The sequence below is a fragment of the Miscanthus floridulus genome, chromosome 7, assembly GCF_019320115.1.
Source record: "Miscanthus floridulus cultivar M001 chromosome 7, ASM1932011v1, whole genome shotgun sequence".
NCBI classification, from domain to species: domain Eukaryota; kingdom Viridiplantae; phylum Streptophyta; class Magnoliopsida; order Poales; family Poaceae; genus Miscanthus; species Miscanthus floridulus.
Window position 1 is genome coordinate 108537188 of NC_089586.1, and position 22219 is coordinate 108559406.

At 48.0% G+C, this 22219-nt stretch overlaps 1 protein-coding gene across 1 annotated transcript; it reads left to right on the plus strand.

Annotated features, from left to right (window-relative positions):
* The first annotated feature begins 18863 nt into the window (after positions 1–18863).
* LOC136467507 (WEB family protein At5g16730, chloroplastic-like) lies at positions 18864–21964 on the plus strand. Its single transcript, XM_066466233.1, has 3 exons — positions 18864–19200; positions 19318–19534; positions 19632–21964. Exons 1-3 carry the CDS (start codon positions 19184–19186, stop codon positions 21678–21680), a joined length of 2283 nt encoding a protein of 760 aa, XP_066322330.1. The 5' UTR covers positions 18864–19183; the 3' UTR covers positions 21681–21964.
* The last annotated feature ends 255 nt before the right edge of the window (positions 21965–22219 follow it).

Here is a 22219-nt window from a genome sequence, read left to right on the forward strand (position 1 = left end):
TTGGTCTAACCTCTGCCTCTCGAGGCAAATTTCGTAAACCAACCTTCATGTACAACATGTCACCAATGTGACCAAAAAAGTTGTTGCAGCCTTCGCCGCATCAAAAGCATGGCCTGAGTGGCTATACATGCTTGGCCTAGGCCCGGCTAAACTTAAAGTAATTTTTAACTTTTATCGAATCTTTTTTTACTAACATGCAGGTCACCAGCACTGTAAGTATCTCTTACCATCCCAACCTAACCCCTCACATAGAGCACATTTGTCTTGCTGTATGAACGTTTTCACCATCTCAAAATACATTATGGTACATTAGTTAGTAGTCCCCATAAAACTCAGCCTTCGATCAAAGCAGCCTCCGTCATCAGTCAGTGGGCAGCCTTTGATCAGAGCAGCCTCTGTCATCAATCAGTGGGCAGCCTTCGATCAGTCAGCAGCCTCCGTCATCAGTTAGTGGGCAGTCTTCGATCAGTTAGCAGCCTCCGTCATCAGTCAATGGGCAGCCTTCAATCAGAGCAGCCTCCGTCATCAGTCAGTGGGCAGCCTTCGATCAGTGCAGCCTCCGTCATCAGTCAGTGGGCAGCCTTCGATCAAAGCAGCCTCCATCATCAGCCAATGGGCAGCCTTCGATCAGTGCAGCCTCCGTCATCAGTCAGTGGGCAGCCTTCGATCAGTTAGCAGCCTCCGTCATCAGTTAGTGGGCAGCCTTCGATCAGAGCAGCCTCCATCATCAGTCAGTGGGCAGCCTTCGATCAGTGCAGCCTCCGTCATCAGTCAGTGGGTAGCCTTCGATCAGAGTAGCCTCCATCATTAGTTAGTGGGTAGCCTTCGATCAGTCAGCAGCCTTCGTCATCAGTCAGTGGGCAGCCTTCGATCAGTCAGTAGCCTCTGTCATCAGTCAGTGGGCAGCCTTCAATCAGAGCAGCCTCCGTCATCAGTCAGTGGGCAGCCTTCGATCAGTGTAGCCTCCGTCATTAGTCAGTGAGCAGCCTTCAATCAGTGCAGCCTCCGTCATCAGTCAGTGGGCAGCCTTCGATCAGTCAGCAGCCTCCGTCATTAGTCAGTGATCAGCCTTCAATCAGTTAACAACCTTCGTCAGTCTTTGGCCTTCGTCAGTTTGGGCCTTCGACAGTCATGGTCTTCATGAGTTAGTGGACTTCACCTATTATTGGTTTTTAGCAACCTCCATCAGTCATAGGCCTTCGATAGTTAGCAAACTTTGTCAGTTACTGGCCTTCATTAGTGAGTTGGTTTCCATCAGCAATAGACCTTCGGCAGTGACTAAACCTTTGAGCCGTCTAACGCTAACACTTTCTCTCATTTTTGCAGGTTGTGTTATTCAATCTCTTTCTCAAGTATTTATAATATGCATCAACACAATATTATTGTGTATAACCTTCGTAGGGAACTAATTACTTATATATTCAATACTAGTTACATCCATACCCGTGCAGGTCCTCAAATGATAGCCTTCGTAAGCTATCTGAACTATAACCCTCTCATATAATACAGAGCTTATCTTTTATTCAACTTTACCATCATTTTTCAGGATGCATAATAATTTTACACCTTTTAAATATTTTTGCGCAAATGCTATCATTCTCATCATCACATACATATATTGCATAAGTACATTGCAATGCATGGCCCGGGCCACCCGGAAGAAGTCCCGAGAATACATGGGCGCCATGACTCTATGCATCAAAATCCTAGAAGAAGTCCTGAAACAACACGGGCACCAGGTCACGAAGCTAAGGCTATCGTGCCCAGAATACACGGATGCCGTGACTCTATGCATCAAAATCCTGGAAAAAGTCCCAAAACAACACGGGCACCAGGTCACGAAGCTAAGGCTGTCGTGCCAAGAATGCACGGGTGCCGTGACTCTATGCATCAAATCCTGGAAGAAGTCCTGAACCAACACGGGCACCAGGTCATGAAACTAAGGCTCTCATGCTACCTTCACGTATCATATAAATGACTAACCATCTTTTGCAGCTAGTGGGAAAGCCAGTGCCTTTCCGGGTGTCGAAAGACTTGCAAAGCAAGTCGATATTTGACGAAGCTATAATGCCCAACCTAAGTCCCTAAAAATGCAGGAGATCAACTCAGTTGTATTTTTATGACTTCTCCGGCCTTCGACACGCAGCGTCGGCGTCTATATCGGCATTGCCTTCGCCTTCGGTAACTTCAACAATATCGCCTCCACCAAAACACATTTTTCTTAGGAGGGCCTTCGCCAAGCAGCTTTGCAGGAGGGCCTTCGGCAAAACCATGACAACTAGCCTCCGCCAACGCGACGACATGAGGGGCTTCATCGACACCTTCATCGTGTATAACAACATCGCCTCTGTCAAACAACTTTTGCAATATGGCTCAAGAACCTCCGTCGACACCTTCGACACCAAGTTCTACAACACCTTCGTCGACGTCTACATCAGCAAACTTGGTTCTGAACACCTACTTCCACTACTACGACTACGTCGACTACACCAATCATGGCTAAAAACTCGGCCACAAACGCCAGCCAAGAGGGGCTAGGGGAGTGCACCGGAGGACCAACCACTTAGGAGCGTGAGGTCTTTTGTCTGGCGCTCGTGAGCGAAGATTTAGTCGAAGACCTCCGCCCAAAGAAGGATCGGAGATGAAGACCTCCGCCCGAAGAAAAGTCAAAGACCTCCGCCTAAAGAAGGATCGGAGATGAAGACCTCCGCTCGAAGAAGGATCGAAGATGAAGACCGCCGCCCAAAGAAGGATCGAAGATGAAGACCTCCGCCCGAAGAAAAGTCAAAGGCCTATAGAGGCCAGCACGCCAAGATGATACCAGACTCGGAGGTGAAGACCTCGGAGATGAACACCCGCGAAGGCTTTGGAAGCAAAGGCCTGAGCATCGTGAAGGTACTAGAGGCAAGGACCCCGAAAATGAAGACCTAGGAAGGCCTCGGAGGTGGAGACCCGCACGCCGAGGTGATACCAGAGGCGAAAGACCCGAAGGCGATTGAAGACCCCTGCACCAAGAAGACATGGAGACGAAGGCCCACACATCGGGCCTTGGAGACACACCTGCGCGCCAAAAAGACATTAGAAGCAAAGGCCTTAAGGATACAGACCTACGCATCGTGAAGGTCCTAGAAATGAAGATCAGAGCACCGAGCGAAGCCGATGAACCATGCCATAGAAGCAGTAGAAGGAGCCGAAGGCCATAGATGAAGAAATCTGGAAGATAAAGGCACCCAGAGCTGAAATCCTAAGGAATTAGTGCATGTATAGGTTAGAGTCATGCGCGTGCTTTTTTCTCCATGCCCTTTTTTCCCACAGGGTTTTTGGGATGGAGTTTTTAGCGAGGCGTGCATGAATGGGTTGCGGAGGGCAATCCTCGCAACCAAGATCTGGGTTGTATAGTGCCTCTTCTTGTATGAACATCTACCAGGTCATGTAGTACCGTCCATAACCTAGTAGCTGAGGGGCTACTGTTGGGGGAGCCCATACGGAGTATGGGTCAACTCCCCCTCGAAGAGGCCTAATGAAGGAATAATGGTGGAGGCCTAGCCGGCGGAGGTTCTCCCTAAGACGGCGGAGGCCCGGCCAGCGGAGGCTCTCCCCAAGACGGCAGAGGCCCGGCCGACAGAGGCTCTCCCCAAGACAGCGGAGGCCTAGCCGGCGGAGGCTTCCCCCCAAGACGGCGGAAGCTCTCCCCAAGACGGCGAGGCCTAGCCAGCAGAGGCTCTTCCCAAGACGGCGGAGGCCTAGTACAAGAATGACGGTGGAGTTTCTCCTCGAGACGGTGGAGGCTCTCCCCAAGACGGTGGAGGCCCGGCCGGCGGAGGCTCTCCCCAAGACGGTGGAGGCCTAGCCGGTGGAGGCTCTCCCCAAGACGGCAGAGGCCCAGCCGGCGGAGGCTTCCCCCCAAGACGGCGGAGGCTAGCCGGCGGAGGCTCTCCCCAAGACGGCGAGGCCTAGCCAGCGGAGGCTCTTCCCAAGACGGCGGAGGCCTAGTACAAGAATGACGGTGGAGTTTCTCCCCGGGACGGTGGAGGCCAAGCGCAGTAATCATGGCGAAGGTGTTCCCCAGGGCAGCGGAGGCCCATCAAGGAACGATCAGGTCAGCAAGACATACGTGAGGACAATTGATGGGCCTCTAATGGGCATCGGCTTAGGCCCAAGATGAAGACATCGCGAGACGGTGTGATGAGAACACCCCTGAGGTTAGACACTAGGGCTGGAATATTCCTGGAATGTACCGTAGCAGTTGAGGGACACTGTTGTAAACTCTGTAAAGTGGTAGTTGAGCCCTATAAATAGGGAACACTTGTAACTGTGAGAAGGAGGTTGGTGAAGCAATTATGAAACCCTAGTTCTTGTGAGTCGGTACTTGACCCTCACTCTCTCCTTCAGGCAGAGCCTGAGCCAAAGCCCGAGTCCGGAGCATCGGCCAAAGCCGAGGGCCTCCGCCCATTTCTCTTACTCCTACTTGGCCAAAGCCTACTGAATCTCTCGTTTAGCGACCTTCTGCCTGGAGCCTCCGACAGAGGATTTTGTCCGACAGGAGTGCGCTGCGTTTAGGGACCTCCGCCCATCTCAGGCGAAGACCCCGACCTAAGACGAATGCCTCCACCCACTTCTCACCCTTGTTAGAAACCGATGTTTAACACATAGCCAGACTAGAGCTAGCGCAACACTACCAACCGAACAGAGAAGACTGCCGGACTCCTCAGCAGGCAGCGGCAGCACGCACCGGCCTGTAGCTTCGAGGCATACAGCCTGTTCGCATGTATTAGCTTTCAGCTAAGGTTTATCGGCAGTGTTTTCCTTTCGTAAGAAACCAGCACGGGCTGAACTTATCACAGCGACTCAACCAGCGACCTAGCCACGAGGAGCATGGGATGCCGGACTCCTCAGCAGTCAGAGTCAGCACGCACCAGATTACACGCATCATGTCGTGACAGTCGTGTGGACGGTCGCTGGCCAGCCGATGAGGCAGTGACTATTTGGGCCCAAACGAAGGAGGCGATTGTCCTGACCCCGACACATACCACGGCACCATTGCAGGAAGCAGTGTTCTGATTGGGCTCTAGGCTCCTAGCCTCTGTAGTCCATACGACCATAGGCGGGGTGATCACCGGTCGATGTGGGCACTGCCCGGTGCCGGTGGGAGAAGAGAAGATCGCGCTGTTCGATCGGTCAGTGGCATCAATCGTGTCGTGTCCGGGCTGTAGCAACTAGCAACAGCAAATAATCCTCCTCATGGCCTCTGGCCGTGGCTTTCCATGCCAACTAAGATCCAGTTCATTTTCCGGGAGAAAAACAAAGAAAGATCCTGCTGAGGACAAGGTAGTGTTTTTTTTTTGGTAAAAAAGGTTGCGGCGGACGGATGTCCGTTCGTGGCGTGGATCATGTTGATCCGCCTCTGTAATCAGCGTTCTTGGGTCTATGATGAGGAGTAGGTTTGTATTACGCGCGTGTATTTTTTGTCAAGACACTTAGGTTTCTCCACTTGCTTTATTTGTTTGTTGTAGAGCTGATTGATGGGGGTACGTTTCGTTTGTAGCATACTGTATTTTTCAGAGGCAAAGATGAAAGCAAGTGTCGTCTCTTCTCGCCGCTTGCTTTTTCTTTAGTGTGCTGCCATCTTTTTCTTATTTTTCCCTCCACCCGCGCGTCGGTGAAAGGAATTTGCGCGTACAGTGACGTCTCATCTACACCGGCGCATCGATAAAAGCGACCACGAAAGGAGCTGACCCAAACATGATACATATTCAATAATATAGGTCACCTACAGATAAAGGGTCACGGATCTAAATCTCGTCTTCTCCTACAACAACAGACCCCGAGCAGCCAAATCCTGCCTCCCTACGCTGCCTGCCTCCCTCCCGTTCCCCCCTTCTTCCACCCCGGGCCTCTCCATCGGTGCGCCACGCCCGGCCATGGCGGGCTTGCCGCGCAGCGACAGCCATGATGGGCGACGCCGCCCAAACAACGCCGGCGCAGGAGTCTGCGTCCCCATCTCCTCCTCCGCCGTGCTCCTCCCTTCCTCAGCTGGAGCGCTTGGCGCAGTCGCCGGCCAGCGCGTGGGCAGCGCCGCTGCAGTGCGCCCCCGGTGGCGGCGGGTCGTTCGGGGCGCGACGTGCCACTGGGTCGTCGCTCGTGGGATCCTGCGGTGCTCCGCCGCAACCGGAGCCGGCCCCTCTCTCCCCTGATGCCGCCCGCTTCTTCCCCTCCGACGGTAGGTCCAAATCCATGCGATGGGATGAGATCTCCCTCACTGACGATGAGGACGAGCGCTCCCCCCTACCTCGAGGCTGCTCGCCGGCCGTTGGCGTAGCCTACCTCGGCGGGAGCAGCTCCCACAGTCGACGCTACCTCCCTGCATGCGGTGCGGACTGGCGAGATCTAGGCTAGCCCCGGCGGCGCGGACCGGCGAGCAGGGGCGAGTGCGGACCGATGAGCAGGGGCAACTATAACACCCTCGGTGTTACATTGTACTGTTTTTGCTAAAACGTTGCATGAGCATCATACTTATGTGCAATAGTGTATAACAGGATGCATAAATCAATGTTCGGCACTTGAAACGTTTATCCGAAACAAGAAACAGATGTTACGTTTCATGTTGTTTAGTATTCTAAGCGAATTTTTATCGAACAAAAATGCTACAACACGTTTATGCGAACTTTGATAGAGTTTGTAGTATGTACTTTGTAGGCGACGATGAAATAGGTGTGGTCGAGGACGAGGTTCGCTAGCTAGTATACCCAGTAGGTCGAAATTGGAATTCGACGCGAAACTGTTCGAAGTTTAAGTCATTTCGCGTAGATTTGAAAAGGGGTCGACGAACCCATGTTCGGCAAAGTTTGTAGAGCGACCGGGTTAAGAAGTGGTGAGATGTTTTGGCACGATTGGCTAGCCTTAGGTACCCTTTTTATGTGTAGAACAACTGGTTGGGCGGTTGTAGCATCGGATGTAGGTTTTTGGGCTGCTTTAAAATGCGTGCACGGCACATGGTCCATCTTCAAGCGCGGTCACCACCACCCCTGCTTGGCCTGGCACCACTGCTGGCTTGCCAGCGCGCGCTACCACGCCAGCCGCGCTCCCACTGTCGCGCCTGGGCATGTACGCACGCGCATGGCCCTTGCACTACGGGCCATGGCTTCCTGCCACCACGCGCGGGCGCGCAGCTAGCACCGCCACTGCTGCAGTGCTGCGTCCTGGACGCCTGCCCGCGTCCTGCCCTCGCACGCGTCGGCTGAGCCACCGAGTCCCGTGCTGCAGCTCGCGCTGCCGTGGCTGCACGACACACCACGCGCACACGCACGTGCACTGTGCCATTGCGTCTATTTGCGCCTTTCCGCTTGCCGAGCTGGTGTCGCCACTCGCCAGGCGCGCTCACAGGCACCGCCTGCTCGGCACTATTGCCGTTGACGCCACGTAGTTGCACTCGTGTGGGGCGGCTACCTACTTCGCCAGCGTGTCAGTGTCTGCTGCCATGCTACACCATTGTCTCCTCTGCCCTGCCAGCCTCTACGGCGATAGCGCCAAGCCATCATGCCTACCTTCCCCTGTTCTGCCGTCGCCGGGCCGCGCCGAGACAACGCAGCGTCTGTAAAGGCAGTGAGATTTCGTGCCTTGGGATGGAGTGCGGACTTAGCCACACGCCGAATGCGTTCACTGCTGTTGCTGGCCTTTGCCGTGCTTAGTTGGACCGTTCCATCGTCGTCGGTCGTTTTAAGACCCGCAGCCGTGCCGTGAAATTCCCTTACCCACATCCACCGCTGTCCAATTGCTTGTCACTGCACCTTCGCCTAGCTCCACTCTACCGCGTGCGTCCACTCTACCGCGTGCGTGCCCTAGTTCGCCCTACCGCGGCCTACCCAGCGCTGCCACCACAGTCTCGCCATAGCCGCCGTCGCAAGGCCCGCCGGGTGTACGTGGCTAGGCCCACTCGAGCCGTCTCCGGTCAAGCCACCATGATCGGTGAGCATAGGGTGAGTCTCTGTTGCCTACCCATGAGTTGGTTCACGCTGTTGAGGTTGTGGCTCACGGGAACACGTCCGTCGTCGTAGGGAAAGGGCCATCGCCGGGGAGGGAGGTCGGGACAGCGTCCCTGTTCGCCATATCGCCTCCAATTGTTGTGTGTTGAAGTCAAGGTGAGCATCGGCTCCTTAGGTTGGGATTAGGGGGTCAGGTGTGGCCGGCGTGGCCGCCCGGTGCCGCGCGCGTCGCGTCGATGCGCACACGGGTGCCGGGGGACGTCGCCGCAGCGAAGAAGGGAAAGGAGGGGGTGGCAGTTGAAAAATCTGTGACTCAGTGTAATAGTGCTCATGTTAGTTTTGATAATAGGGTAAAGAACGGGGGCTTATTCGCTAAATGCGCCAGCCACGCGCGGCTCCGCTGTGGGCCGTCTACGTTGGGCCGCGTCGCGCGACGCCGAGCGGGCCACGCCAGTCTCTGCGCCTGCGCGCGGGCGAGAAGCCAGGGTGGGCCGAGCCGAACTGAGTGGGACGCGCAATAGAATGGCGTTTTCCAATTTCCAGTAAAATAGGAAGTGTTTATTCAATAAAGATTTTAGCTAAACTTTGGTAATTTATAGTAAATTGTGTAGTAGTCCAAAAATAGTGAGGCTAATTTTGTCAGGTTCACAAAAATACCATCTACTTGTTAGTACAATTAGATTGCAGTTAGCGGTGATAAGGGTTGGGTCATAAATTCAAAACTAGAGAGCTAATATTATGTAGGAATATTTGTGGAAGATTGGTGATAGCTATAGATATAAGAATTTTACAGTAGGCTTGCTAGGTTGGTAGGCACTCGCTGTAAAAGTTGTAGCCCTAGGGTAGGTTGATAAGTCGAGTAGCTATTATCCTTGCTTTACTGTATATAGCATAAATCAGCGTTAGGAGTAAGGATAGTTGTAGTTGCGATAATGATAAATGTCATGCTTCATACTTGTTGTTGATAGCAATAGATAACTTAATACCGTGGTCGGTAGCACTAGCGTAGTAGTTAGACAGAGGCACTTTATTTTAAGAGCTGCTGTTGCTAGATTACTAAGTATTGCATCATCACTTCATGCATGTAGATCACGAGCTGGTAGAAGTCGTGCTCGTCGACGAACAGGAGTATGACGAGGTCATCAAGGAGTACGAGGAGGAGATCCTCGTACAGAAAGGAGCCCAGGAGCCATTTGGTGCTAACCCTACTGACCCATCGCCTGCCCAAGGCAAGCCCCGGTGCATAACCCCTATTTTTAATGATCACTGAATATATATATGTGATGTGCATTTAAGTTACAGGCATTTTATGGGAAACTACTTGCATAAATATATCTACCAATGAGTCCTACTAGTACAGGTCGAGTAGCTGCTATGCTCAGGATATCGGTAGCGTGAGTAACCTGCCATTACTCGCAAATATGTGATAAAATATGATCACTCATGATAAAATGGTGGAAAAAATGGTGACCGAGCAGAGATATGGTTTGGGTACTGGTGGGTGTAAGGGGTTGTGTTCTGCGGCCAACAGGACATAACTTGGTTATACTTTTTCCCTGTCCGTGTCGATTAAGGACCAGTCGTTGCAATGGACGCTAGGCAAGTCACAGATCTATTGTCCCGAGCGCATACTTAGGTATGGGCACAGGGAAGACTTGTTGCTCTCTTGTCACAGATCCATCTCTTTTCGGACCGACTGATTGAAGGCGGAGATGGTGGAGTTTCTGACACCAACCTAAGTTTGGGACTCAGGAGTGGGGGCTTGAAGTCCAAGTTTGGGCGGGTGAAAGGTCCTTGTGTGGTTTTGGTAATTGAGTGACAACCTAGGTGGACTAATTGTGTTTATGTGAGATACACAGATGATTAGTCCACAGATACATATGTGTGAGCAACATATGCCATGAAGGTGAAAATGGCTTGGAGATGTTGCAAAGCTCACACATATGATGATGAAGGAGCTCATTGCACATGAGACATGACATTGAGTCATGTGATCAAGGTGAAGATCAAGACAAGACTTGGCTTGATGGATCAGTTGCAAGCGTGAAGGGCAAGTCGGAGGCTTTAGAGTGATGGACCGCGTGGCGGTGAAGCTTGAGCAAGACTTGGCGCCGATGGACGAAGTCAACGGTGAAAAGCAAGTGAAGTCAAGATCGATGAACCAATATGATCACGTGATGATATAAAGTGGATCATACCATTGTTGATCGTGTTGGTGCATGTGTTGCATCGACATTGGAGGAGATGGAATGGAATGCGTAAGGCAAAGGTATAACCTAGAGTATTTCATTTCACCGGTCATAGGTGTGTAGAGAAGTTTATGACCGGGTTTAGGATAGATGGTATCTAGAGTACAAGCACATGATAGTGATAAGAAGCTCATGATAGAAGCTCAGGATAGTGATAAGAGTACAAGCACAAGACAACAATGCAAATGAATATCTAGTTTGTTTGTTTTAAATGGTATCTAGACTCAAGTATTTTATCAAGAATCTACAAATGATGTCTAGATCAACTCATAAGTGATATCCTATAAGTGGTACTCATGAAGATAGCAAATGTTCAAGAAATGGTTCTTATTGATAAATCCAACAAGTGGTTCCATACTAAAAGATTTTTTCAAGTGGTATCACATCTACACATAATATCAATCATGCAAGAAAATGGTTCCACAAGTGATCCTCAACTTTTAGTAATCATCAAATGAAGAATGCATCCCTCACCTACAAGAGCTCAAGTGTATCAAATGGATGACCCATGCTATCACATAGGGGGAGGTGTCACATAAATTAGTATCAAGATCAAAGATCCTATGTGTGGTATCTCAAGAAGCCCTACACAAGATACAAGTGGTATAAGTTACAAGTGGTATCTTCAAGTGGTGTCATTCCACCAATTAATGTCCATAAAAAATGCAAGATTCAAGCCTCAACCATCTACCCCAAATGCATACCTTTGCATCAATGAGAAGCACACCTTTTATGGAAATTGATGACAAAAGGGGAGAGATTGTACAAAGATATGAAAGCTTTGAGATTGAGATTATACAAGGTGGAGAGATAAGATATAAAAGCTCAAAGAAGTAGAGGTTGGTCATGGATATGGACAAAGCGGGAGCAACATTGAAGAAAAGAGATGGATCAAAATTTCTTGGACAAGAGAAGCACACAAGTAGGGGGAACAAGCTCATGAACTTTGATTGATTGCATTTGATATGTGAATAGTCATGTGCTTGCTTGCATTGCATAAGCTTTTAAATTCAATATGCATGCTTGTGTGGTGTATGCTAGTTGTAGTACTTGAATAATGATTTGATAACTAGCATGCATAGGATGATAGCTAGACACTTGATATGCTTTTCTAGTAAAGCTAGTACCTTGCTTTTAATATTGATCTCACAAGGTATCTAGTGCTTTTATTTCCAAGTGATATCTAGCTAACCATGGTGTTAAGGATGAACTTAAAGGTGCAACTCCAATTGGTACATACTTCAAAGGTTTATTCTATACACCTTAGCATCATTTGGTAGTAATTACTCTCCCACATGTTCAATCTATGCATATGTGCAAACTTCAATACAAACACTCTAGCACATATGTAGAGGGAGCTAATACTACCATCTCGGGTTTGTGGTACTTGTCCAAAATCATTTTCACTTGGTAAAATTGCTTGGGCAAGCAACATGAATCCAAAAGAGCTTAATTTCCATATCTTTATAGAGTTGTCATCAATTACCAAAAAAGGGGAGATTAAAAGGTCCTTGTGTGGTTTTGGTAATTGAATGACAACCTAGGTGGACTAATTATGTTTATGTAAGATACATAGGTGATTAGTCCACAGGTACATATGTGTGAGCAACATATGCCATGAAGGTGAAAATGGCTTGGGGATGTTGCAAAGCTCACACATATGATGATGAAGGAGCTCATTGCACATGAGACATGACATCGAGTCATGTGATCAAGGTGGAGAAGATTAAGATAAGACTTGGCTTGATGGACCGGTTGCAAGCATGAAGGGCAAGTCAGAGGCTTTGGAGTGATAGACCACGTGGCGGTGAAGCTTGAGCAAGACTTGGCACCGATGAATGAAGTCAATGGTGAAAAGCAAGTAAAGTCAAGATCGATGAACCAATATGATCACATGATGATATGAAGTGGGTCATATCATTGTTGATCGTGTTGGTGCATGTGTTGCATCGACATTGGAGGAGATGGAATGGAATGCGCAAGGCAAAGGTATAACCTAGGGCATTTTATTTCACCGGTCATAGGTGTGTAGAGAAGTTTATGACCGGGTTTAGGATAGATGGCCGTACTATCAAGAGAGACAAACTTGTTTGCATATCGGTCATCTAGTGCCACTTGAGTGATCTAACTTTGCATCGTCGCTAGGATTGAGTGGAGTGGCAAGTTGAGTGGCTCATCCTTTGAAAAATGATTGTGAAAATGCTAACATACATACATATAGTGGTGTACTCTTGGTGGTGTTGGTACATTTCCAAAGGAGATGAAGTTGGAGTTGATGTGGATCAACTCGGCGATGGAACGGAGGTGAGAAGGGTTCAAAACTCCACCGGCGGAGTGTCCGCTCGTAGAGTGCGGACAGTTCGACGGTGCCACCGGTGCCCTACAGAAAAAGATAGGGTCCCACAGTGTGGACTGGACTCTGGTCATGCAGTGATCGGATGCTGGGTTGCAGCGTCCGGTCAGTGGTGGCAGGCAGCATGCAACATCGGTCAATCGATCGGACGCTGGCTCTAGAAGTAACCCGACGCTGGCTATGTGCATTCAGTCAGGGCTGATGTATGGTGATGTAGGCAGAGTAGAAGCTGGAGAGTGATCGAACGCTAGTGCTGCGTCCGATCATGATTGACCGGACGTGTCCGGTCGTGAAATGTCGTTTCTGGAACCTTACTAGAAACGACCGGACGCGGGAGGCTCAGCATCCGGTCAGTTGAAGTTGTTGCATTCGGTCGTTAGATGACTGTTGAGATCAGATGAATAGTGTTTGAAGGAGGGGACACGTGGCGAGTATCGCGTGACCGGACGCTGAGGTCCAGCGTCTAGTCGATCGGACCGGAGCGTCCGATCGTCCCGACTTTTGCCCAGTGAAGGGGTAACGGCTCTATTTGTTCGTGGGGTTATAAATAGAAGCCATGGTTGGCCTTGGACCATAAGCTGAGCACACTAGAGCCTTGGTGGCTTGTGTAGTAGTGCTTGAGAGCCCTCTATCTCACATATACTTGATAGTGATCATTCGATTATGTGAGAGAGCGATTCTAGTGCGATTGCATCGTGAGGTTGCATCGAGTGACACTAGGTGATCGAGTTGCAAGCCGGTGGTGCTTGTTACTCTTAGAGGTTGCCACCTCCTAGACGGCTTGGTGCTGGTCTCCGTCGAAGCCCATAAGAAGCTTGTGCGGTGCTCCGGAGAAAAGCTTTGTGAGGGGCATTGTGCTCATCCTGCGGGAGCCGCGAAGAGCAACTCTAGTTGAGCGTGTCATTGAGCTACCCTCACTTTCGGGGTAGGTTCTTGCAGTGCCCGACGTGCGGGCTTGGCGGGTGATGCCAATTAGCCGCCGAACCACCAAGTGAGTGGTCGACACAACGGGGACGTAGCGTGTTGGCAAACACGTGAACCTCGGGAGAAAAATCATTGTGTCAACCTTGTTCTTCCTGTTGGTTTGCATTCTCGTTACACAAGCTTGAGATTACTTTCATATATATTGTGCTTGTGTAGTTGCTCTTATAACTAGTTAGCTTGTGTAGCTTACTAGTTACCTTCTTGTTTGTGTAGCATAGAAGTAGCTCCCTTGCGTGGCTAATTAGGTTTGTGTAATCTTGTTAGTCACTTTGCTTAGTTTGTGTAGCTAAGTATTTGCGCTCTCTAATTTGGCATTGGTTGCCTTATTATTGGGCATTGCTAGTGAGCTTAGTTGGCTTTGTGCTTTTGCTTACTAGCATGTGTAGGAGCTCCTTTGTTGCTTAAAGTACTAGTGACATAGGTTTATGTGATCTTGCTCCTAGAATTGGTTAGGTGAGCTCTAGCTAGCCCGGCACCTTTGTTGCTTAATTAGTATCTTTAGAAGGTGCTGGAGAACATAGATAGAGGGGTATAGTCTTGGCTAGACCGATAGTTCTAATCCCGCACTTGTTTCGGTTAGCCGACGTGATTAATTTTAGAAATGACTATTCACCCCCCCTCTAGTCGCCATCTCAACCCTTTCAATGGGGACCTGGACATCCGGGATAGGAGAGTGATGGGTTGGCCCTGCTTGTACCTAGGGTACAAGCGGGGCGTGTGTTTTTGGGGCACCTAGCTGGGCACATTGGTTCGCAAATCGCCGCTGAGTCGGTACGACTTGTCTTAACTCTAGCATCGTAGTAAGAACTGAAAGATGGAAGGTAATGAAATAGAACTGATTACTCAACTCTTGCTTGAAAGTAGAATAAGTGCTTATATAGACTGCATAGATAATAACTTAACGCGGCCAATAATAACAACCTAAATAAGGACTCACTATTAGTATTGCTTTCTGCTAAAAATAAACCAACAAGCCATAAAGCTTCTCATATTCCTTAGAGTCGGGAAATTATTTTCACTAGTCGGGTAAGTCTTGCGAGTACGTTGTGTATTCAGGGATTTATTTGCCCCTGTTGTAGGTGATGCGTGAAATGTACCTTGTGTGGAGGATGCTTCTGGTGGGCTCAGACGTATCCTCGTCCCTATCGCTAGATGTTTATTTTTAAATTCCGCTGTTTATCATTCCGCACTCTGATATTTGGTATTGTAATAATATACTTTTTAAGAAACTATGATGTATGAAATGGACTAGTATTGTAACTCGTTCTCATTATTAGATCCTTGGGAAAAATGTGGATCTTTCGGGTTCTCCCTTGAGGTGTGCCCGACGGATACCGCCCGTTGTAGCTTGCTTTCGGGGTGCTTAGCGTCTGGTAAAAGACGAGCGCCTCCGTAAGTATGCTATTCCGGGCGGTTATGCCACAGCAACCTCCACCGATGGTGCGGACGCAACCTCCCCTGCGCGGCGCTTCCAGGTGCAGGCGCGCCTCGCCGTCGTCGTTCGCTCCAGTGATTTGCGTTGTGGAGAGAGACGACGCTTTTTTTTGCCTTCCGTCACGTGCTAGTACACAAAATGGGTATTTGGATGCGTTCTCTGTTGGCTTGTGTTTTTTTGACGTAAAACACTATGCACGACGTATTTTAGGTTTGGGTCGCCCTTTGCCTACGCTTTTGGAGACAGTCTTAGCTCAACGACCATCTACGATAGTGAAATGGCAGTTGGGCTTCAAATGCGTCAGGGGATATTTTGTTTAAAGAAATTCGTCCTGTTTGCTTGAACTTATAGTGATGATACAGTGTTTTTCTTTCACAGCAAAACAACATCAACCAACTTATCAGCCGTAAAAATCATAAGTCGAAATAAAATTACTGTTATAAAAATGAATCTTTTGTTAGCTACCTCCTTCTAAATTAGGCTTTTTAGTATATAGGGCCTATTTGGTTGAAAGCTCATTCTTGCCAAGCCAATTTTAAAAGAAACCAAACATATGAGTGTTTTGATACTACGACAAGTCAATATTTTGGTAAGGCAATGAATGTTGGTATTTGGTTTGTTACTAACAAGAGAGAAAAATGTTGCCTTGCCAAATTTTAGAAAGTCTTGCCAAAATTTTGGCACCAAAACAATTATGTGTCAAATCTTTTGAACTTGTTCATATTTTAGCTTGGCAGAGATTAGCTTGCAACCAAGCAGGCCTATAGCTTTTATGATGCATCTAGATATATGTTATAGTAGAAACTATATATCTAGAAAAATAAAAACAAAGTAAATGGCATCACGCGAACTGATCATAGATGAGTTGGTTATGTTTCTTGTGGTGCAACCTGTCAACCCGGGTTTAACTTCTCGACTTAGCACGGATGTTCGTATTTTTTCTAGATTTATTCCAGTATTTAAAGGCGCTATGCTTTCTGTGGTAGGCGACCTCAACGAGGCGCCAGTGGTGACTTCGTGAATCTCGAGATCTGTCAGCTCAGTCATTCGGAGGTTCTAATAGCGGTACGGTTTGCGTACGTGTGTTAATAGGGGTGAGCGTGCGTGCGTGTTGTGGGCGCCTACGCTCTACTGTGTAATTTTAAAAAAAGTAAATGTCATCATAGCCCATTAAAAAAATGCTTGGAGAATTTTAAATAACCATTTTAATACCTTTTATCTGGTGGGATAAGCAGTATCAGCTCCCAACCTTTGAAAATAATCATAAAAAATCATGATATATCTTAACCCAGAGTATGTTAGCAGCTATACAGCCTGTTCGAGAGGCCGTATCGTATCGTGGATTATTTACTGCTGGCTTGTTTGGTGTGAGAGAAAAATACTGTTTCCGACTGAAAATTTACGATCGTTTACGAGCAAGCGAACAGGCTGTTATGATTCCATAGAAATTTGTACATATAAGGACAACTTACACGGTGGAAAAAGAAAAAAAAATACAGAGCTTTTTTTCCACCTGTAAATAGTTAAGGTGAGTAAAGCTAGTCAAGATTTTGTTTAGAAGGTCAACTAAGCAATGTTACAGTATTTATTGGTGGTAAAATGAACCTTTTCAGGTTGAAAAGACTGAAAGAGAGTATCCCTTCCTAATGCTTCAAGAATTACTGTTCCTGTCTTACGGTAGTGATAGTGTCGTCAGAAAAAGGCTTTTTTTACCTATAGAAATGGCGGGACATGTTTCAGTATTAAGCTTTCTTTGCTGCTACAGAACAAATTTTTTTACCTAAACAAGAAGCCAATTTGAAATCATTTTGACATTTTCTGATCTTCTTCGGGAGATATTACGACGAAAAACATGAATCATGTCTAGTCAAATCAGTGCAGAATTTATCATCTTTTTTTCCCAAATAGAACACACATGAAAAAACAAGGCAGAATTGATTATTCTGACCTACATATACACAGTAAAAATATATGAATAGCTGTCGGTACTGAGTACGTAGCCAATACAATACCATTCAGGCATTCAAAAGATACACAAGCCTTTTCTTCTACTCATTATATAATCGATGAGTACCGTCCTATCCTATCATATAAAAAGAACCCATAATGGAGCAGCAGTATGCTCTTTCGTAGGGGCATTATTTTTCTCTGATGCTGTTCCAGTAGGCTTCTCTGCTAGTGCGTGCACGATGGCCACACATTCTACTATTTTTCCCTGTCGGCGTGAAAGTCCCCCATAGAGTTAGGCCTCGTTCACTTTAAAAAAAAAAAAGTGAACTCGATAAATAGTAATACTTTCGTTTTATTTGGCAAATATTATCCAATCGTGGACCAACTAGGCTCAAAAGATTCATCTCGTAATTTTCAACTAAACTGTGTAATTAGTTATTTTTTTACCTATATTTAATACTCCATACAAGCGGCTAAAAATTGATGTAATAGAAAGAAAGTGAAAAAACTTAGAATTTGGATGGCATCTGAACAAGGCCTTATTATTAACTGGGTTCCAGGACGGCATTGACTCGCATGTCGTTTCTTTCTCTTGACCACTTGGGTTTCTGGTGATCTGGTCTCCTGGACAGCATCGCTGCGTGGTGCGTGCGGTACCGTGCCCTATCAGCCACTCACCACGACACGATACGGCCTAGTACGCTTTTACCACCGGATTCCGATGCCAGATCACCGTGCACGTTCTTCAGTATCTTGCACCTTGCTCCTCGTCCTCTCGAGCAAGTTGCAACCAGTTTAATGCACTTCCAGGATCTCAAATCCATTTACTAATGTACACACTAATCAGCAGTTAGCCAAGAATTCCGGCTCGTGTGGTGTGCACAGACAGATATAGACGTCGCCGGTGCATGTTATGGCCGGAGCACGTCGCCCAGATGAAAACGACATTGTTTATGTGGCCATGTTCGGGGCTAAGGACAGTCCAAACCATAAAATTATAGAATAATTTGCATATTTAGAATTTAATATAGATATTATCTATAGAGAATATAATTTTAAATAGTTTCTATAAATAAAATTATTCTCTAATCATCTATCACCTATCTTATATCATCTATCTATCACAACGCTTTCCATTTTTATTCTCGTATAGACATAGGTTATGTTCGCTTATCTTATAATTCGTTTTTTTCAGCTCGTTTTTTCAGCCGAAAATAATATTTTTTGCTCACAACAAATCAACCGAAACATTGTTTTGGCTTCTTTTTTTCAGCGGAGCGAACGGGGCCATAGTTTTCTGATATAAAAAAAACATCTCCTTATCTCAATCTTCAATCAAATCCAGCACCTGCTATGATTTGCCGTGGAAGCTTCTTCTCGTATAAGGCATCGTTTAGAAAAATGCATGCATAATTGATACAGACTGGATCTTCTTTCCTGTTGTTGTTCGAAACTCCTCTGAATTCATCGTGCAGCTGGACCTAAAAACATGTTACCAGAGAGACGCTGGGAAGTGGCAAAATGTTGGAGGGTTTTCTTGTGAAAAAATCACCTGGAACCTGGCCCTTTTTGGCCCTTTTCACTCGCCGCTGCTCTGTTCACAAGAGACACCGGCGTACAACTCTGTAAAAGCGAGCACGCCAGAACCGGAGGAGAAAGAAAGAGTGGAAAAGAAGCAAGGCAAGCAGGTGACGTCTTTTTCCACCGTCACCCTCTGTCTGCTTGCTCGGCCAGGCCACCGGTGGTTAGAGGGGGCAACAGCTGCAGGCTCAAGCAAAGCGTGCTGTCTGAATTTTTAACCCTGGCACTGGCACACAAACAATGCGTGATCTTATCCCTTCTCTCTCTGCTAAAGCACTATTACCACTATTAATTTAGAGCTTTTAAGCGGGCTCCAAGCCCTGCCTTTCTCTTGGCTTTATACGCTTCACCTCTCAATCACTGTCTTTCTCCTCTCTTTCTCTCTCCAGCCTAATGATGTGAGATCCGTATACGAATCACACATATACACTGAGCTGAGCTGTTCATGACGCAAATGCTGGTGATCAGATTCTATTCCTCCCCTCCCCCCTAGCCACCACCACGGCTGCCCTGTGCTCTGCTGTTGCTCACAGCGAAGCGACCAACACCGACACACCGATTGCTTCTTCCCTCCCAATCCCTACCCTGTGCTGAGGCCACCCACCGTCCCGGTTCGGAGCTGCAGAGACCGCCTGCGACAGCCGTAGCAATGCTGGGAAGACCGAAGTAAGCATCGATCTCTCTAGTTCTGCGCGACAATTCTTTTTTTTAGGCTGCAGATCCTGGTAGGTCCCGTGTGTGCGGTTCTTGATCTGAGAAAAAAAATTGGTTCTTGGAACGCAGATCTGCGGCGGCAGAGAGCAAGAGCGGCAAGACCACGCCGCCGACGCCCAAGGGCGGCAGCAGGCCGAGCAAGCCGGGCCCCGCCAAGCCGGCCAATGGCACTCCGCCGCAGGCGCCGCGCGCCGCCGACAGGTCCCCTGGTTCGGCGGACAAGCCGCCGTCAGGCGACCGCCGCACACCCAAGGTCTTCGCCCGCCTCAGCACGCCGCCTGCCGAGGTACGAGTCTCTTTTGATTCGTCATCAGTGTCGCTTGATCTTGCTTGGTGCCGTTTGGGTTGTTGGGATGTAACTGATCCCGTTGGAATGGCTGCAGAAGCAAAGCAGCGCCGTGAAGCAGTCTCACGAACTGCAGGCGCAGCTCGCCGCGGTTCAGGAGGAGCTGAAGAGGGCAAAGGAGCAGCTGGCGGAGAAGGAGAACGAGAAGGTCCAGGCACTTGAGGAGCTGGAGGATGCCAAGCGGCTGGCCGACGAGGCCAATGCGAACCTGCTGGTCGCGCTCGCAGCGCCGAAGAAGGCGGAGGCCTCCGAGACCGAGATGTTCCGCGCGGTCGAGCTGGAGCAGACGAGCATCGAGTCCATGCAGAGGAAGGAGGAGGAGCTGCAGAGGAAGCTGGAGAGCATGCGGAGCCAGCAGGAGTCAGATGCTGCCGCGCTGCGGTCCACAGTGGAGCAGCTCGAGAAGGCTAGGTATGAGCTCGCTGATGCGATCGATGCCAAGAACTTGGCCCTTAATCAGGTGGATGATGCTATCCGGCTCAATGAAGTGAATGCTCATAAGGTGGAGGTCCTCAACACAGAGGTTGCTCGCCTGAAAGAATTGCTTGACACTGAGCTGGAGAGCAAAGAGAGGGAAGGCGCTGAGCAAATCATGAGGCTTGAGGCAGAGGTCTCTACACTGAAGATTGAGCGCCAGAAGGCAAAGGATGCTGAAGAGAAGGTAGCTGAATTGGGGGATGTGATCGAAGCGCTGAGAGTTGATGCTGCCAATGCTATGAAGGCCAGAGCAGAGGCAGAGGGGCTAGCTGATGAATGGAAGCAAAAGGCTGAAATTCTGGAAATTAAATTGGAGGCAGCCAACCAGTCTTACATGTTGAAGGTTGATTCCTTGAACTCGGTGATGAAAGAATTGGATGCAGCAAGCACCTTGCTTTCGGAGAAAGAGTCTGAACTTTCTGACCTTCAGAACAAGTTGCAGGCTTTGGAAGAAGAGGTAGCTAGGCAGAATGAAGATATTATTGCGTCTAATGAGCGTCTTGATGTTGCTGAGAAAGAAGCATTTGAACTGAGGGAAGAGATCAATGAGCTTCAGTCAAAGCTCCAAGCACTGGAAGAAGAGAAGATGGATGCTATTAACAATGAGAACAATGCAAGTTCACAAATTGAATCAATATGTGAAGAGAAGGAGAGGCTGGCTAAGGAACTAGAAACTAATAAAGGTGAGTATGAGAAAGTTAAGAAGGCTATGGAAGATCTAGCCTCAGTGTTGCATGAAATGTCTGGTGAGGCAAGAGAGGCACGGGAGAGGTACCTGAACAAACAAGAAGAGATTGAGCGTGCCAAGGCACAAATAGAGGAGCTCAACATGAATCTCAAGAACACCCAGGAGAACTATGAAGTGATGCTTGATGAAGCAAACTACGAGAGAGTCTGCTTGAAGAAGACGGTGGAGCGAATGGAGGCAGAAGCGAAGAATACATCTGAGGAGTGGCAATCCAAAGAGGTCAGCTTTGTGAGCTCCATCAAAAAGTCAGAAGAAGAAATTGGTACAATGAGAGTTGAGATGGATAAGGCGGTAGAGAAGGTGCAAGAATGCGGAAATAGAAATGCTGAGCTGGAGGAGAAGCTGAAGGAGCTGGAAGCTCAGGTAGAGGAAGCGAACAGAGCCAAGGATGAAGCCAAAGCTGAAGCTTTGAGCTGGAAAGAAAAGCTGCTAGACAAAGAGAATGAATTGCAGAACATAAAACAGGAGAATGATGACCTACAGGTCAAAGAGTCGAATGCTTCAGAGAAGCTGAAGGAGCTATCTTCCATGCTTGGCAATGGTAAAGTGCTAAATGGAACAGGTCCAAAAGATGAGAATGACAAGGGAAATACGAAGGATGATGATCATGTAGTGATCGCTACAAAGATGTGGGAGAACAGCAAGGTCACTGACTACGATCTATCTACAGAGAAGGAGAAAGACGGTGAATCAGAATTTGATCTGGAGTCCAACAAGGGAGACGCTGCCTCTGACGGCCACAGGTTGTCCATAGACAACAGGGTGAACAACAACACGAAGCTGGCAATCAAGCAGCAGCAACCGAAGAAGCCTTTGATGAAGAAATTTGGTGGTTTGTTGAAGAAGAAAAGCCAACATTAGAACAAATCGGGCCATCTCAAAGAAAAACAAAATATCGTTGTATGCCATGGATGACTATTTCTCTAGCTTCAGCTTCACTTTGATTCAGCAGAACTGCAGGGTTCACCGTAAAGATAATAGTATAAGAAGTTTCAGAAGAGAACAGAAGGGTGATGTAGTTGCTTCCCTTTTTCTGTTTAATTTCTTATATTGTGCATGTTTTGAGGAGCATTGATGCTCTAGTCCATGTATTTCTTCGGCTGCTGGGGTAATGTTAATGTAAAGGGACGTGGGATTTCGATTCATTTGTTCCCGTATATACTTCACAGCATTTGTGAGTGTAAAATATCTGTAGCAGAACCAAGATGGAGCTTCACTTCCTGTGTCTTAATGACTTGAATTGGGACTAACCCAGTGAGTCCAGTGTGAAGGTCAGTACAGCCTGAATGGGGACAGTGGATGTCGATGTACTTGAGCTATTTATTGTATCCGACCTCCTGAATGGAAGGTCAGTACAGCCTGCCGTCCGGCGGCAATCCGGCATCACTGCATATGCATAA

Coding starts and splice junctions, on each gene's coding strand:
- LOC136467507 (XM_066466233.1), top strand. Junction 19,535..19,631: donor TCAGCACGCCGCCTGCCGAG/GTACGAGTCTCT, acceptor GAATGGCTGCAG/AAGCAAAGCAGCGCCGTGAA.